This window comes from Myotis lucifugus, unplaced genomic scaffold (genome assembly GCF_000147115.1).
Source record: "Myotis lucifugus unplaced genomic scaffold, Myoluc2.0 scaffold_2, whole genome shotgun sequence".
Taxonomy (NCBI): domain Eukaryota; kingdom Metazoa; phylum Chordata; class Mammalia; order Chiroptera; family Vespertilionidae; genus Myotis; species Myotis lucifugus.
This window is the reverse complement of record NW_005871050.1, coordinates 7,043,763-7,063,231: the sequence shown is the minus strand read 5'-3', so window position 1 is coordinate 7,063,231 and position 19,469 is coordinate 7,043,763. Positions and strand designations below refer to the sequence as shown.

The following is a 19,469-nucleotide window of genomic DNA, read 5'->3' as shown; positions in this document are numbered from 1 at the left end:
TTCTATAGTACATATTATTTGGGTTTGTTGGCCTTGGCAATAGGACTTTTCTTACAAAATGTACTGACAAATTTGAAATTGGTCAAAAAGCAGTTCAGGAAGATAAAACAAGTGAATCTAGTTTTATAACAATATGTTAAACATTCAAAATATACTTTGACTAAGAAATTTTAAAATGCCATCATTTTCTTTCTGGATAGTGATGTTTTCACCTTATTCTCTCTGGGCCTGACTTTATTCTCTGAAAGCTGACCGGTCCTTGACAATTGTATTTTGATAACATAATTCAGTAGAGGACTTCTCTAGATTATATGAGGATTAAGATCACTGTACTCAAAACCTAAATTGTACACAAGAATTATGGCAAGGCTGAAATTTCTCATTCTTACAAAAACTTTTAAATTTTTTTCTTTAAACCTATCTCTTTTGATCAGTGTCTTTGATGGGGTGAACTTTAGCCTGGCTTAGTTATACAAACACAAGGTCTACATCCTGTCTTAAAAAACAAACAAAAGAAAAACTTAACCACTTTCATGTTATTAACTTTACCAATTTCAAAGCACATCATCTTTCAAAAATAGAAATAAACAGATTTAATTTAAACATCATGTGCATTTAGATGAGACTCACCTTTAAAGAATCAAAACAAGCCACCACACGGCCATTTTCCACATGGCAATCTCTTGGTGGATGGGCAAACTTGCAGTCTGCATCAGCTCGAGAACAGGTTCCTCTCTGAAATTCTCTACAGACTTCTAAAGTCAGCCACTTGGTATCACGAACCAGGGCAACATTGACAGCCGTCATATTGAAAGCAAAATAAAATCAAGTGCACCCTTTCTAAGACAGTATTACTGCTGTTGTTAAAATATTAAAAATGAATTCAAGCTAAATGTAAAGAGATCACAGATTGCTTTGGTGAAATATTTCTTCGTTAGCACTTAGGTTTTCATTGAAGTCAAATTAGGTCTAGTCAAACAAAAAGCCAATCATACAATAAAAATTGTATCAGAATAACTAAAAACCAAATTAGAAACCAACTTCTAAGAAGGCAACCATAAAGGTTAAAATATTGAGTGTTTTATTTTGTTCTTCTGCCAAAGTTACTTCAAATAACTGGTGGACTTTCAAAAGAATTATGTGCTCTCCAGTTGATGTTTTCAATTATTTTGGCAAAAAGCATATGCTGTTGGCTGCCCTTCAATTTGTGAAATGGTCTCAGTTCAGGGGGAGAAAAGTTTTTCTCCCTATTTCTTGGCTTTAAAGATTATGGTTGGTAAGGATGTTACAATTGTAAAAAAAAAAAAAATGCTGCAAAATCAGGATGAGGAAAAACTGAGAATCAAAGAAATTAAAAGAATGAGCACACCAGGTTTTGGGTGGGGGTGGTGGTGGTAAGGAGAGGTAAGGAGAGGAGTTTATAAAGAGAGTGGAATCAAAGCAGAAGAGCTTTCAGAAAAGACACCTCAGAAACCTGCAAGGAAAACATAAAATAAAATTAGCAAATATCATACAATGCTTCTGATTTAAACTCTAGATTTAGAAAAGAAGTAACTATATCCTATTTAAAACAGGAGGCATCTAAATACTGACAGTGCAATACACTTCAATTAGCCATTGTCAATAAAATGTGAATTTCCCAGTGTAGAATTGTGCACAGTAAAAGGAAGCAAATACTTAGATTCACTGTTGTAATACAAGACTAGGCAACAACCCAATTTTAAAAAGAATTCTTAATTTTGATCATTTGGGGCAAGAAATTCATTCTTGGGTCTACTGCACAGAAAATCCCAGAACCTGACATGACAGACTTTTTCACAGTTATGATGCACCTGCACGTCTCAAGTTTTTACAGGCTACCACAAACCTGTCTTTAAACTGGCCTTACTGCATTCTGATTGAAGGCTTGATTATCTGCTCTCAAAATCCAGAAAACAGGAATTGTTAAGAAAATTTAAGTTGCTCTACGAGGTAACTCTGTATGTGTATTTGAAATGTAATTGTTTATGATCACATAAAATGGTCATGACATAGCTAGCTGGAGACCCACAGAAAATGAGGCAGGATAGAGGCTAGAAATGTAACATGTGCTTCACATAAAGAAATCCTTTGAAAAGATGCTGGGTTTTTTTCTGTGTATGCTCTATTAGCTATTAGTCTCCATGAAGGGATATTGGAACAACTTAGAAAAAGGTTTCAGCATGTACAAATAAGTGAGACAGAAAGCACTGTTCATTCATACATTCAGTATTGTGCAGCTTTAAGGTTTGCAGTTTAACCCAGTGTCAACCAGCAACAAATTCTAGCAATTCAGCTGATAAGGCAGATGAAAGGTTAATTTACTGGCAGTATGCCATGAACACATACTGAAGTAACAGGGAATTTCTAAAACAAAAGTAAGCAATGAGTACAAGGCAAATCAACTAACTGTTAACTTTATCAAAAAAAGTAGAATTACAGTTCTTTAAAATTTTTCATTTACTTTTTTTAAACAATGTCTTCTATAACTTTGTAGAATCTGAATTTGCTATTTGTCTTTTCCACATTCAAGATGAAGTTCAATATCACCTAATTTTTCAGATGCCAATGGGAAATTAAGTATCTAGGAAATCCATGGAAGCTTATCCATTCAAAAGCAAAGGGTGAATTTCTTGAGTCATTTTTTATGGAAATCTTTCTAAAATGTATTATATGTAGCTTTTGCTTCTTAGAAAATATTGAACATAATTTGGCCTCTGGTTGAAGGCTTGGGGTCACAAATGTCCTGGGAAATATTATAGTTCTTCTTCGGTGGCAGATGAATATTTGTCACTTCTATTATTTTTTTACTTGAAAATGTATTTATTTATTTTAAATTTTATTTTTTCAATTACAGCTTCATTCAATATTATATTTTTGCATTAGTTTCTGGTGTACACTGTAGTGGTTAGACTTCTACTCTTACTTGCCACAATATCTGCCATAGTGGACTATCTAGCTCCCTTCTGTAAAACATAATAGCCAATCATGAATGTTGAATAAGAGTTACTCAGTGAATGAGGGGCCTCAGGGAGCAAAGTGCAGGGCTTTCATGCAGAAGATCTATGACTGCTCTTATTTGTGTAGGGGACCTTTCACAATATGTTCCATAAAGGACCATGTTCTAGAGGGCTAAGGTTGTCAGGCAAATGACCCCTAGAAAAAAAATATATGGAAGTAGCCAGATGAGGGAAATGCAAGTGAAAACCACAGTGTGATACTACTCTACACCCATTAGGATGGCTCTAATAAAAACAGAAATGGGGAAGAAATTTGAGTTGTTATACATTGTTGGTGGGAATGTAAAATAGCGTACCTGCTGTGGCAGGCTGAAAGTTCCTCAAAATGTTAAACAGTTACCATATGACCTAGCACTTCTATACCTAGGTACATACCAAAAGAATTGAAAGCAGGGTCTCAAAGAAATATTTGTACACTCATGTGCATAGCAGCACTATTCACAATAGTTAAAAGGTAGAAAAAACCCAAGTGTCTCTCAACAGATGAATGGATACACAAAATGTGATATATCCACAAAATGGAATATTATTCCACATTAAAAGGAATAAAGTGCTGATAGATGCTACAACATGAATGGACCTCGAAAACATTATGCTAAATGGAAGAAGCCAGTCACAATTGCCACATATTGTATGGTTCAATTTATATTAAATATCCAGAGTAGGCAATCCATAGAGTAAAAAGCAAATTAGTGATTGTGAGGGCCAAGGCAAGGGGATAAAGTAGAATAACTACTTAATGGGTATGTGGTCTCCTTTGGAGATAATGAAAATATTCTGGAATTAGATAGTGATGATGGTCCTATTCACTACCTTGTACACTTTAAGTGGGTGAATTGGATAGTATGTGTATTATATATTAGTGCTGTTATTATGTTTCTTAAAAGTCTGCAGACACATGAAAACAAACCAAAAAAGCCTCATGAATGATGAAATTGGCTATACCAATCTTTCTTAGAATCTTCTTGGACACAAATTCTAATTAGTGCTACTAAGTTGAATTTCAAGAGTACATTAAGTTCCATACTGTAACTAACTTAGTATATAATGGAAAGTACTGTAAAAGTATATATTCTGTGAGTTTATGAGTTTATATTTAAAGAAAATTTTGACAACTAAATTATATAGGCTGCCTGAATACATTTGAAAGAAAAATACCTCCCCCAAATTTATATATATATATACATACATACACACACACACACATAATTTGCTCGTAATATAAACAGTGAGGGTCTGGAGAAATATTTTTTCTACAAAGGTCCATGAAGTATAGTAACAGATACTAAATAATAAATTTTGAACTTTTACATGAATAATGCAAACAGAAAATGGACTCTGGCCATGTATTTTATGTAAGATAGGGGTAATTGAAGAAGGAATTTTCATGTGTGTTTTTTTAACTCAGCCTGTAACCTCTTCTGGGTCCCTAGCCAAATCCTCAAAACACTTCCTTCAGACTGGAACTATTTTTGGAGCTGGCATAGAAAAAGCTAGATGCAACAACTAAAAAGAGCTGTTGTGACGATGGAAAGAATTTCTCTCCTGCAGCTGTGCTTATCTGACTGTGTATAAAAGACAGGGACGGTGTCCATTTTCCCTATATTTTAAATAAGATCAACTTTTGCAGACAATACAGTTTTATCTCCACTGCCTTAGATTTCAGTAATAGGAATACAATTTTGCTTGTTTATGTTTTTTACTACTCTAATGTAGAGCATAAAGTTTCCATTGCTTAGCATATTTGTATTTGTATAGTATTTGCAATTCACAAGTGCTTTCATTCCATTCATCATTGGAGCTCTAAAATATACTCAAAAGCAAGAGTGATAACCCCAAAATAATAGTGAAGAAAATAAAGCTAGTAGAGGTTACTTATCTGAGGTTACAAAGCCTTAAATGATAGAACCACAAGTAGAGGCAAGATCCTCTGACTCCAAAATTCATGTTTAAATATCAGCAGCGAACTGTAAATAGAGATCATTTCTAATCTCTTATCTCTCTTTGGAATCTTAAACAAGAAAATCCAGTCATTTTTGGGTAGTACTCATGACTCTCAAAATTGCGTGCATGTCTGTTGTATCACCATTTTCATAATATCCCTGAGTTGTGCTGCCCCAACATCTATCCATCATCTACTATGTGCCAGGCACTGTTCTAGATGTTGAACACGATTGGTAAGGTCCCTGTTATCATGGAACTTCCTTTGCTCATTTAAATAGAGAAGAAACCCAAGGCACAGAAAAGCAAAATGATTATGAGAGTTAAAGAAGCTCTAGAAGCACACACTAGATACTCTAACTTCAACCTCAGCCTCTAAATCACCATGAATGGTAGGTACATCACGCACTATGACTTAAGAACACTCTTAAACACTCAAACACCTTTGTATAGAAATGAGTCACCAAAAGGAATATCTTGGAATTACAGATCCCTTTTGAAGAGTGTGGTACTGCTCCCATTTAACAGATTGGAAAACAAGTGGAGAAAGGTTTAGTAATTTTAACTTGCACAACTTCATGTTGCTGTTAAGTTATCAAACCATGGTTCAAACCCAGGCAGTGTGAGTCCAGAGCCCACGCTCTTAAGCATGTCACAAATACTGTGTCTTCTTCCATTATAGCCCTCAACTTTTCTCCATTATTAGATTGTAAATTCCCTGTCAGTAGAGAGCATGTCTTACTCAGGTTTGTTAGCACTATCTTCTCATTGGAAGTTAGAGTGCTATAGCATTCCCTAGGATTCTTATTTTGAAAAGTCGAAGATTAAATGGTAATTCAACATGAACCCTTCTGCTGTAGCATGCTAGCAGTTTTGTCAGATAAGTACCTTCAAGGCTGGCAGAGCTTTGGCCACCTCTATCAGTTTTCAATCTATTAGACCTGTAAAGATGAGTTTTTCTCAGAATTTGAGCTTTCAAATTGGAATGTTAATACCTGGGATTCTTGATCTGTAGAGCATGCAGTTTCCATAAAAAATCTCTACCCCTGCTCATTTGACAGCAACAAGATCTAATCCTGTATTTAGAGTAAAAAATTTGGATTCCCAAATGATTTCTGCCTATAACTTTGGGTAGTAGACTAATCTATGAAATAATTTGTTCAACAATCCATGTGATGAAACCGCAGTGGGCATGGGGGTGGAGGAGACATCACTTTGAGCCATAGGAAGAAACATTATCAAAGTATTCTTCCTTAAAAAGAAAAGTTAATTTTGATTTTTAATTAATGTTCATCTATAATAATTCTAAATAAGACAACATAAGGAAAATATTAAAGTTTTTACTTTAAAATTGCACACACTAGATTCATTATTTAGATTTTATAATTTTATAAGTATTCACAAGTTTTCTCATGAAAGTTGTCTTGGTAAAACAAAATAAATATTATCTACCGATCTACTGGAAACAGTAACATGTTCCAGAGTTGTTTGCCAGGCCACCACCAGCAGCTACTTTTGCCCACATTTTCTACATTTTCCTTGTCTCCTCCTTTCTTTTGCTTTCCTTCCACAAACCAGCACATAACACAAACATTGCCAATGCCTGGTCCAGAAGGTCACAAAGATACTATTTTGCACTTAAAGGAATATATGAAGAGGCATTTACTTAAATGTATTTATCAAACTACTGAATAAACAATGTTTTCTTTCTTTCCATTTTAAACTTTCCTTACATCTGTATTGCCTTGGAATTTCTTGTGGCCATTTATTTTGGCTCTATGAATATATGACACACCTGCCACATGCTGCTTGAATTGGCAGGCTAACAAATTAAAAGCTTTCAAGTTTTCATATTTGCTTCAGGTTCTATTTCCCTCACATGTTATCATTAGTGGTCTACTAATACTTGTTCTTTAAGGCACATGAGAGGTGCTTAGCATTGCAGATGGAAACCATGATTTCACAAGAATCCTATGGAAAACTGAGTTTTTTTATCTGGAAAAAAAAACCCGACTGTAAAAATAATGATATTTTGCTTATGTGCATGCTTTTTCATTAAGTTTTTTAAAGCTTAATTGCATTTTCCCACAATTTTACCAGAGTACTAAATTTAAGATACCTTTTACAAAAAGCAGATAAGGGAAGATAGAAAATGACGGCCGAATAAGCAGCAGTTTTGTGCACCTCCTCCTAGGGCCAGGCCAGAAAAGCAACTAAATGGGAGAACATCCACCCTGAATTAACTAGTTAGACACAGATGAGGAGACAATTTCCAATAAGGAAAGGCAGAGGATGCCTAGAAAATTCCACTTGCCAGCCATAACCCACATGGAGCCACCACTGTACCCAGCAGTGAATGGCAAAGTACCTCTTGGAAGACTCCCAGACATTTGCAGGGAGCACTAACCACCATAGTGAGCTCCTGCACCAGGCCTCCTCACCAGCCTACTGGGACCCAAGGTCCAAGGATCTGGCTCCAGGATCCCGCAGTGAGTACAAGCCAGGGGGAACACCATGACCCTCTCCTGCCTCAGACAGCCCTGCTGGGGTGACCCAGAGCAACCCACACTTGCTTCACTCTGGCCAGAGAGGCACGACCCAAAGCAACCCAGTGCATGCCTCATTCAGGGCCACAGGGGAGGTCTGACTGTGTGACCCAGAGCAACCCACACTCCCTCCACCTTGGCCCCTGGGACAGTCCTACCAGGGCCATCCAGAACAACCCAATGCACACCTCACTTCGGGCCACAGGACAGCACTGATGGTGCAACCTGGAGTAAGCCAGGTTGTCTAGCCAGGGGACACAAGACCGTGCTGCAAGTGTCCTGACAGAGAGAACTAAGGGTGCCACCCTGCCACAGGTTCCAGGGCTGCACAGCGAATTGCATGACAGAGGACTCTGGGTCTTCACAGGGAATCGCACATCAGAGGAACTGTGCACGTGCTCCTGCCACCCCAAGCATCTTAAGCAGACAACTGAGGGACCAGATCTGTGGGAGAAGGGGGCACAACTCAGAGCAGAGACAATAAAGGTGTGAGACTCAAGGCAGACCAAGCCTCTGTGCTAACGATTCCCTGACCATTGCTCTAATAGGGTCTTCAACCTATTGAACCCCAAGAAGGGTACCCAGGGCCAAAAAGAGACAGCAAAAATAGAGAGACAAAGAAAAAAAACCCAAAAGAGAAAAGGGGGACTTGCCAGAAAAAGAATCAAATGAAACGGAGGCATGCAATATGTCAGAAAAAGAATTCAGAGTAAGGGTCATACAGTTCATAAAAGGATGGATGAGAAAATCAACAAGAGGAATCAAGAGGAAATCACGAATGATACAGCTACAACGAAAAGTACAATGGAAGGTTTCAAAAATAGACTAGAAGAAGTGGAGGACTGAATTAGTGAGTTAGAAGATAGGGCAGGAAAACACACCCAATCTGAACAGCAATTGGAGAAAAAAATTAAAACTGGAGAAGAGCCTAAGGGAGCTTTGGGACAACATGAAATGAAGTAACATACATATAATAGGGGTGACAGAAGGAAAAGAAGAGGAGCAAGGATTAGAAAACCTATTTGAAGAAATCATGACAGAACACTTCTCTGATATGGGGAAGGAAAAAGTTACACAAGCACAAAGAGTGCCAAGCAAGATCAACCCAAAAAGACCCACACAAAGACACTTCATAATTATAAAGGTAAATGTTAACAACATAGAATATTAAAGGCTGCAAGAGAGAGACAGAGAGAAACCTACAAGGGATCTCCCATTATATTATCAAATAATTTCTCAACAGAAACACATCAGGCAAGTACGGAATGGAATGAAGTATACAAAATGATGCAAAGCAAGGGACTGAATCCAAGAATACTCTATCCAGCAAGAATGTCATTTAAAATTAAAGGGGAAATCAGGAGCTTCACAGACAAAAACAGGTGAAGGGAGTTTATCACTACCAAGCCAGCAATGCAAGAAATGCTAAAGGGACAATTGTAAAAGAAGAAATAGAAAGGGAGGAAGGAACACAGGCATAAAGAATAAAAATGGCTACAAACAAGTACCTATCAATAATAACATTAAACAAGATGGACTAAATACTCCAATCAAAAGACATAGAGTGGCTGAATGGATAAGAAAACATGACCCATATAGATGCTATCTAGAGTAGACCCACCTCAGAATAAGAGACTCACACAGACTGAAAGTGAAGGGATGGAAAAATATATTTCAGGCAAATAGAAATGAAAAAAAGCTTGGGTAGTAATACTTATATCTGACAAAATAGACCTCAAAGTGGAGGCCATATCAAGAGACAAGGAAGGCCACTTCATACTTCTTAAGGGATCAATACAATAAGAGGATATAACTCTGGTAAACATATATGCATCCAATGCAGAAGCACCCAAATACATAAAAAAAAACAACTTCTGGAACATATCAAGGGAGAGAACAACAGCAACACAATCATGGTAGAGGATTTTAATACCCCACTGAGATCACTGAATAAATCCTCTAGACCAGTGGTTCCCAAACTTATTTGGCCTACCGCCCCCTTTCCAGAAAAAAATATTACTCAGCCCCTGGAAATTAATTTTTAAAAAATTTTAATAGCAGTTACTCATCGCCCCCAAATGCACCTGTGGCCATCACTGCCCCCCTGGATCACTGCAGCGCCCACCGGGGGGCGGTAGCACCCACTTTGGGAATCACTGCTCTAGACAAAAAATCAGCAAAGAAACAGCAATCCTAAACAAACAATTAGATCAGTTGGACCTAATTGATATCTTCAAAACATTTCACCCCAAAGCTACAGAATATACATTCTTCTCAAGTGCACATTGGACATTTTCAAAAATAGACCACATATTGGGTCACAGGCAAAATCTCTTCAAATTCAAGAAGACTGAAATCATGTCAAGCATCTTCTCAGATCTCAATGGCATAATATTAGAAATCAACTACAATAAAAATAATCAAAAAATTCAAACACTCTGAGTCTAAATAGCATGTTATTAAACAATGATTGATTTACCAAAGCAATCAAAGAAGAAATAAAAGACTTCCTGAAAACAAATGACAATGAAAACACAACAATCCAAAATCTTTGGGACATAGTGAAAGCAGTCCAGAGAGAGAAGTTCATAGGATTACAGGCCAGCTGAAAGAAAGAAAGAAAGAAAGAAAGAAAGAAAGAAAGAAAGAAAGAAAGGAAGGAAGGAAGGAAGGAAGGAAGGAAGGAAGGAAGGAAGGAAGGAAGGAAGGAAGAAAGAAAGAAAGAAAGAAAGAAAGAAAGAAAGAAAGAAAGAAAGAAAGAAAGAAAGAAGAAAGAAAGGAAGGAAGGAAGGAAGGAAGGAAGGAAGGAAGGAAGGAAGGAAGGAAGGAAGGAAAGAAGGAAGAAAGGAAGGAAGAAAGAAAGAAAGAAAGGAAGAAAGAAAGAAAGAAAGAAAGAAAGAAAGAAAGAAAGAAAGAAAGAAAGAAAGAAAGACTGGTAATTATCTAACTCTACAACTTAAAGAATTAGAAAGAGAGCAACAAGAAAAGCTCAGAGTGAGCAGAAGGAAAGAAATAATAAAGATAACAGCGGGAAAAATGACATAGAGACAAAAAAAAACAATACAAAAGGTCAATAAAACCAAAAGATGGTTCTTTGAAAGGATAAACCAGATTGCTGAACCTCTAGTTAGGCTCACCAAGAAGCAAAGAGAGAGGACCCAAGTAAACAAATCAGAAGTGAAAGATGCAAAATAACAACAGATCCCACATAAATACAAAGGATTGTTAAAAAATACTATGAACAACTCTAGTCCAACACACTGGTCAACCTAGAAAAAATTGACATATTCCTAGAAAAATAGGACTTTCCAAAACTCAATCAGGAAGAATAAAAAAATCTGAATAGACCAGTAACTATGGAGGAAATTGAAGCAGTCATCAAAAAACTTCGAGCAAACAAAAGCCCTGGTCAGAACAGGTTTACAGGGGAGTTCTACCAAACATTCAAAGAAAAACTAAAACCTATCCTCCTAAGTATATTCCAAAAACTTCAAGAGGAAGGAATACTTCCAAGCTCTTTCTATGAAGAAGTATTATTTATCCTAGTCCCAAAACCAGATAAAGACACTACAAAGAAAGAGAATTATAGGCCAATATCTCTGGTGAGCATGGTTGCTAAAGTCCTCAACAAAATTCTAGCAAATGGGATCCAGCATAACCTGAGAAATATCATACACCATGACAAAGTGGGATTTATTCCAGGGATGAAAGGATAGTACAATATCCGAAATCAATAAACGTGATACATCACATAAACAAATTGAGAGATAAAATCACATAATCATATCAATTGATGCAGAGAAAGCATTTGACATAATCCAACAACCTTTTCTGATAAAAACTCTCAGCAAAGTGGGAATAGAGTGTTTATACCTCAACATAATAAAAGCCTTATATGACAAACCTACAGACAATATCATACTCAATGGGAAAAAACTAAAACCATTTCCCCTAAGAACAGGAACAAGACAGGGATGCCCACTTTCACCACTCCTGTTCGACAGTACTGGAAGTGCTAGCCATAATGATCAGACAAGAAGAAATAAAAGGCATCCAAATTGGAAAAGAAGAAGTAAAACTGTCATTATTTGCAGATGACATGATATTGTACATAGAAAACCCTAAAGAATCCATGAATAATTACTAGACTTAATAAATGAATTTGGCAACCTAGCAGGATACAAAATTAATACCTAGAAATCTATGGCTTTTTTATACACCAATAGTGAACGCACAGAAAGAGAAACTTAAAAAAAATCCCATTTACTATTGCAACAACAAAAAAATTAAGATATATAGGAATAAACTTAACTAAGGAGGTAAAAGATCTGTACTCACAAAACTACAGGATATTGAAAAAAGAGATAGAGGAAGACAAACAAATGGAAAAATATACCGTGTCCATAAATTGGTAGAATAAACATCATTAAAATGTCCATACTATGCAAAGCAATCTATAGATTTAATGCAATTCCCATTAAAATACCAATGGCATATTTCAGAGACCTAGAACAAACTCTCCAAAAATTCATATGGAATTAAAAAAGACCCAGAATAGCCACAGCAATCCTGAGAAAGAAGAACAAAGTTGGAGGGATCACAATACCAGGTATTAAGCTATATTACAAAGCCACTGTTCTCAAAACTGTATGGTACTGGCACAATAACAGACATGTAGACCAATGGAACAGAACAGAGAACCCAGAAATCAACCCAAGCCATTATGCTCAATTAATATTTGACAAAGGAGGCAAGAGAATAGAATGAAGTGAAGACAGTTTCTTTAATAAACGGTGTTGGGAAAATTGGACAGCACATGAAAAAAAAAATGAAACTAGACCACCCACTTACACCATACACAAAAATAAACTCAAATGGATAAAGGACTTAAACATAAGACGGGAAACCATGAAAATCTTAGAAGAATCCATAGGCATCAAAATATCAGACATATATCATAGCAATATCTTTACCTATACAGCTTCTAGACCTAGGGCAATGGAAACTAAGGAGAAAATAAACAAATGGGACTACATAAAAATAAAAATCTTTTGCACAACAAAAGAAACCATCAACAGAACAAAAGAAAGCCCACTGCATGGAAGAACATATTTGCCAATGAAAACATGCTCAAGGTCACTAATCATCTGAGAGATGCAAATCCAAATGACAATGAGATACATCTCACACCTGTCAGAATAGCTATCATCAATAAATCAACAAACGACAAGTGCTGGCAAGGATGTGGAGAAAAGGAACCCTCATGCACTGCTGGTGGGAATGCAGACTAGTGCAGCCACTGTGGAAAACAGTATGGAGTTTCCTCAAAAATCTAAAAATGGAACTCCCATTTGACCCAGTAATTCCACTTCTAGGAATATATCCCAAGAAATCAGAAACACCAATCAGAAAGGACATATGCACCCCTATGTTCATAGCAGCACAATTTACAATAGCTAAGATTTGGAAACAGCCTAAATGCTCATCAGCAGCATAGTATTCCATTGTGTAGATGTACCACCGTTTTTAATCCACTCATCTGCTCATGGGCACTTAGGCTGTTTAAAGGAAAGAATTCTTACCATTTGCAACAGCATGGATGGAACTGGAGAACATTATGCTAAACGAAATAAGCCAGTTGGAAAAGATAAAGATCACATGATCTCACTCATTTGTGGAATATAACGAACAACATAAACTGATGAACAAAAATAGATCCAGAGACATAGAAGCATCAAACAGACTGTCATACTTCGGAGGGAAGGCAGGAGATATGGCGGGGGTTAGAGATCAACCGAAGGACTTGTGTGCATGCATATAAGCATAACCAATGGACTCAGACACTAGGGGGGTGAGGGCATGTGCTGGGGGGTGGGAGTGGCCAGAGAGAGGTCAATGGGGGAAAAAGGTAACATATGTAATACTATATGTAATACTTTAAACAATAAAGAATTTTAAAAAAGAACTGATATCTTCTAAAAAACACACATCAAAAAGCAGATAAGTTATTTCATAAACCAATTAAAAAACACAGTTCATACATATGGTAATAGAAAGGAAAAAAATAGGTGCTGCAGTGTCTCTTTCAAACAAAGCTTTAGCAATGTATGTGACTGGTTTTTGTCAAGCAAGTTCATCTTTTTTTAAAGGTTTATCTCTTTTTATTATTTTTATAATATATTTTTATTGATTTTTTAGAAGAGGGGATAGGAAGAGAGAGATAGAAACTTCCATGATAAGAGAGAATCATTGATCTGCTGCCTCCTGCATGCCCCCCATGGAAAATTGAACCAACAACCCAGGTATATGCCCTGATGGAGAATTGAATCATGACCTCCTGGTTCATAGGTCAACACTCAAGTACTGAATCACACCAGCTGGCCAAAGTTTACCTTTTTTTTTTTTTTAAACATTCATTAACTTTATTTTTTGTTTGTTTGTTTTTGTTTTTTTTATTGCTTAAAGCATTACAAAGGGTATTACATATATGTCCTTTCCCCCCCCCCCCGCCCTTGATAATACCCCGGCTTCCCCTACTCCCCAGTGTCTTATGACCATTGGTTATGCTCATATGCATGCATACAAGCCCTTCAGTTGAACTCTTAACCCCCTCCCTCCTGCCCCCCAACCCTCCCCGGCCTTCCCGCTGCAGTTTGACAATCTGTGTGAGGCAGCTCTGCCTCTGTATCTACTATTGTTCAAAAGCTTTTTTTAAATAGTATACAAAATTATGAGAATTTGTTACCTAATGCCATTTAAATACTTTAAAATAATTCAATTTAATATAAGAACAATTTAAAATCTGGATTTTAAACACAGTTGTCATTAAACAATTCCGGTTAATTGCTTGCTTATGTGGATGGGACAGATGTCCTAGTGCCATTAAAAGATTTTTGTTCACCCAAAACTGTATTTAAACTTGAAGAAAATGGAAACTTAAGATATTTAGCAATTCATGTCTTTTAATGTTCAGGTATTTTAGATGAGTAAAATACAAAGTGAATCACAAGACTGATTGCATTTAATGTATACTGGGTGATTTTGCTGTATTAATTCCACAGATATTTATTGGGCATTTAGTATGACCTAGGTATTTATCTAGGTGCTGGGGATACAAAAGTGAACAAGATAAAATCCCTGTCCTGAGAATCATACAATCAATTAGTTGGCCATGGATGAGAATTTGGGAGTGTGAAAATAAACAATAACATATGCATCATTCATTTTATCCATTTAGCAAATATTTATTATCATTCCCTAAAATCATGCAAATTAGGCCTTTGAAAAATTCACGTGGGAAAATATCAAACAACAAACATTATTGTACACCAACTATATGCACAGACTTGTGTCCCCTGCTTTTGGAGAATCAGAAGAACCCTAAGACACTGCCTTTGCACTCAAGAAGCCTCTACTGAATTGGGGAACAACATAATATAAAATTAAATTAAACAATCTAGACAAATAAGAGAAAAATTCAGTAACAATAACAACAAAACCAATAAGAGTTCTGAGATGAGAATGTCACTCAGGCCTGGAGTGGTCAAGAGAGTTTTCTTTTCTTTTTTTTTATTCATTTTTAAAAATTTCTTTATTGATTAAGGTATTACATATGTGTCCTTATCCCTCCATTACCCTCCTATCCCCCCCTGTTGTCTGTGTCCATTGGTTAGGCTTATATGCATGCATACATGTCCTTTGGTTTTCAAACAGGATAAAGTGGAGCTGGGCCTTAAAGAATGAGAAGCAGAGAGCATTCCTGGAAAGAAGAACAATGAGGATGAAGTGAAAAGAAAAGATTAGGGTCCTGGAATTTGTAGGATGGTGAGCAGATGTGGGCTGACTGGGATGGCAGGTTCATACTGGGGAAGAGAAATAATGTGTGGGTAGTTTCTGAAGGACCTTGAAAGTGACTCAAAGAGTGTATCTGTGTTATGAAACAGGAGCCTCTCTCAAAGATTTTAAGCAGAGTAGAAACTTAGTAGCCACAAATGTAGCATGGTAACAATGATCTGCCCTTGGAAAATTGTTTTTATTTAAGTAGTCTACAACACACAATCAGAGCAAAGTTTATGTATCCAACATATTCTGGAAGAACAAAAGATGAAAGGAACTGGATGAAGGTCAGAGTGTTTCTCTCCAGTTCACAGACTGTTAAGCCAGGACAGGCAGTGATTCATGTCAGGCCAGAATGAAAAGTAGGTAGAGAAACAAACTGAAAAGTGCAGCATTCTGTTTGCATTTTTAAAAGCATTTTATGTCATCTTTATTAATGTACACAGGATTATAGAATAACTTAATTGGTTAATTGAGCAGGCAATTGTACACTTGTGGAAGTTGAGGCCAAGGAGCTTAAGTGACTGGGTCAAATTTATTAGTTATTAGGAAGTATTGGTATTACCTACTTATCAAAGACCCCACTCGTTAAGGACATGTAACTTTATTCTTATTTCCTAAATTGACTCAAACACTTTTCAATCTTAATCTATATAATGAAAATTCCTTTTAAAAATGTAGTTGAAATTTCAACAAGGATTTTCTTTGTTAGATTTTGTTATAGAACAAGCTTATGCTGGGAGTTAAATTAAGATAGTAACTTTTAAATTAAAATGGCATCCTGTAAGTTCCTGTTACAGGACTTTAGCACTCCAGTGATTTGGAAGTATTCATGGTCCTCCAAAAGTACATATTTAATTTAACTCAATTGAATTTTAGGGGCTGATTTTTTCACTGATAAGATTTAGTTGAGCATTCACTGTTCACCAACACAAACACACACACATACACACACACACAGCAAAACAATAATAAAAAACTATCACTAAGTGTTTATTCTCAGAATACTAATAAACAGTTCAAGTAAGTCTGTAGTCAAAGTTGTCAATCATATAAGGATATTATTTGTTAAAGATAAACAAAAGTAACATCTAATGGATTTAATGGAGTAAAGCAGTTATTTTCAACCTTTTTCATACATAAACTACTAAAATTCTGTGGCACAGCAAAAGAAATATTTTTACCAATCTGACAAAAAGTAGGAATAATTTTCATTCATTCATACAAGACTGTCATTGCTTTGTTGGCTGTTATCATTTTGTTATTTGATAATCTTAAAGAAAAGAGGTCAGTGCCCCTGACTAAATAGTCAGGTATTGCATGTTTTAAAAATTCTGTGGCACACCTGTTGAATATCGCTGGTATATAGGATTCATCACTGTATCAAGTAGGCATTCAATGAAGGCTTCCTTACATGAATTCAACACTGGTGTTATAGCCAATAAATTCAGATTCTCAGTCTCAATTCAAAGTCCCTATTATTATTAGGAGCGCTTATAAAAATAGTGAACAGGTAGACAAAAATATTTGTGGCTGAAATGTTGAGGACCAAATATGCACTAATTTCAAAGACCAAGTAGCTTAATACATCAATGCCAATACTTCTAGTGGACTCAAAGGGATTTTTCTGGGAAAGTAATTTTTCTGGCTAAGTGTACACAAGAGTTCTACCTTTTGTGTCTGAAGTTACTGCTGCTGGAAGGCATTATTTCACATTTATATCATACAGGTGACTGAAATATATTAGAGGCCCAATGCACAAAATTCGTGCAAGGGGCTCGGTCCTCGCAGCCCCACCTTTGTCAGGAAGGACGTTCGACTGTCCAGTTAATTAGCATATTATGTTTTTATTATTATAGATATATGCCAATAGTCTATAGTTAATTGAAAAGATGGCTACTTTATTAAAGAGTTAAAAGTAAATTATTGGGAGCACAGACAGTATAAAAATCTTAAATTCTACATCTCCCAATATTCATAAAGGCCTCAGAGTATCCTTCCTTAAAGAACTCGAAAATTCCATTTTTTCTCTTGATTTTTCAGAGTGGTTTATGCTGGATTGGAAATTATGGGCCTTTCTTTATAGAGAAATTTAGAGGAAATGTAAAATGAGCTGGCCTTTAAAAATAATTTCATCAAATTTTGGACAAGTGAAGTCATTATAAAGTCATCTTCATGGCCCCAAAATAATAGTTCTACTCTATCTCTCAAGGTCAATCTCAGCAACTATCACAGGAAAGATTAAGAAACCCTCAAAGCAGTAGAGACCTAGAAAGAAGATTGGTTCAATTATACCATGAGAATAGAAAGAAAAACCTTAACCCTGAAAAGTAATAGTCATCTTCAATAAAAACAACTTTATGAAATCAATCAATTTCAACCCTAGTTTGACTTAAAAAATAGAGAAATATTTTTATGTAGTCCAATTTGTTTATTTTCTTCTTAGTTTCTTTTGCTCTGAGAGATGTCTCTGCAAACATATTGCTACAAGAGATATCTGAGATTTTCTTGCCTATGGTTTCTTCTAAGATTTCTATTGTTTTACGACTTACATTTAAGTCTTTTATCCATTTTGAGTTTATTCTTGTGTATGGTATATGTTGGTGATCTAGTTTCATTTTTTTTGTATGTACCTGTCCAGTTTTACCAACACCATCTATTGAAGAGACTGTCTTGACTCCATTGTATGCTCTTGCCTCCTTTGTCAAATATTAATTGAGCATAATGGCTTGGGTTGATTTCTGGGTTCTCTGTTCTGATCCATTGATCTATATGCCTGTTTTTTTGCCAGTACCACACTGTTTTGATTACAGTGGCTTTGTAGTATAACTTGATACCTGATATTGTGATCCCTCCAACTTTGTTCTTCTTTCTCATGATTGCTGCAGCTATTCGGTGTCTTTTGGTTCCATATGAAATTTTGGAGTATTTGTTCTAGGTCTGTGAAATATGGTATTGGTATTTTAATAGGGATTGCATTGAATCTACAAATTGTTTTGGATAGTATGGATATTTTAATGATGATTCTACCAATCCATGAACACGGTATATTCTTCCACTTGTTATATCTTCTTCTGTCTCTTTTTTCAACTTCCTATAGTTTTCTGAGTATAGATCTTTTACTTCCTTGGCTTTGTTTATTCCTAAGTATCTTAAATTTTCATTGCAATGATAAATGGGATTGTTTTTTTAGTTTCTATTTCTGAGAATTCATTATTGGTGTATAAAAATGCCATTGATTTCTGGGTGTTAATTTTGTATCCTGCTACATTGCCAAATTCATTTATGAAATCTAGTAGTTTTTTACAAAGTCCTTAGGGTTTTCTGTGTATAATGTCATGTCATATTCATAACAAAGGAAACCATCAACAAAATGAAAAAAGCTTCTGCACAACAAAAGAAACCATCAACAAAATGAACAGAAAGCCCACTGCATGGAAGAACATATTTGCCAATGATACATTCCATAAGGGGTTAATTTCCAAAATATATAAGGAACTCATACAACTTAACAAAAGGAAGACAAACAATCCAGTCACTAATGATCTGAGAGATGCAAATCAAAACGACAATGTGGTACCATCTCACATCTGTCAGAATGGCTATTATCAGCAAACCAACAAATGACAAGTGCTGGTGAGGATGTGGAGAAAAAGGAACCCCTTTGCACTGCTGGTGGGAATGCAGACTGGTGCAGCCACTGTGGAGATCAGCATGGAGTTTCCTCAAAAAACTAAAAATGGAACTCCCATTTGACCCAGTGATCCCACTTCTAGGAATATATCGCAAGAAACACCAATCAGAAAGGATATATGCACACCTATGTTCATAGCAGAACAATTTATCATAGCTAAGATTTGGAAACAGCTCAAGTTCCCATCAGCAGATGAGTGGATTAAAAAGCTGTGGTATATCTACACAATGGAATACTATGCTGCAGTAAAAAAAGAAGGAATTCTTACCATTTGCAACAGCATGGATGGAGCTGGACAGCATTATGCTAAGCAAAATAAGTCAGTCAGAGAAAGATAAATATCACATTATCTCACTCATTTGTGTAATGTAATGAACAACATAAACTGATGAACAAAAACAGATCCAGAGACCG

General features: G+C 35.9%; 1 protein-coding gene across 8 annotated transcripts in view; it reads right to left on the bottom strand.

The window, feature by feature from the left end:
* Positions 1 to 19,469, bottom strand: part of MBNL3 (muscleblind like splicing regulator 3) — a 126,025-nt gene that overhangs the window by 60,962 nt on the left and 45,594 nt on the right. For 6 of the 8 annotated variants that reach the window (XM_006082081.3, XM_006082082.3, XM_023757885.1 and 3 more), the window contains exon 1: positions 631 to 1,266. The exons of 1 other annotated variant lie outside the window; for it this stretch is intronic. In XM_006082081.3, coding sequence (XP_006082143.1) covers positions 631 to 807 — 177 coding nt within the window. In that variant the 5' untranslated portion in view covers positions 808 to 1,266. Of the gene's footprint in view, positions 1 to 630; positions 1,267 to 19,469 lie in introns of those variants that run through there. One more of the 8 variants, XM_023757900.1, reaches the window with a different exon arrangement.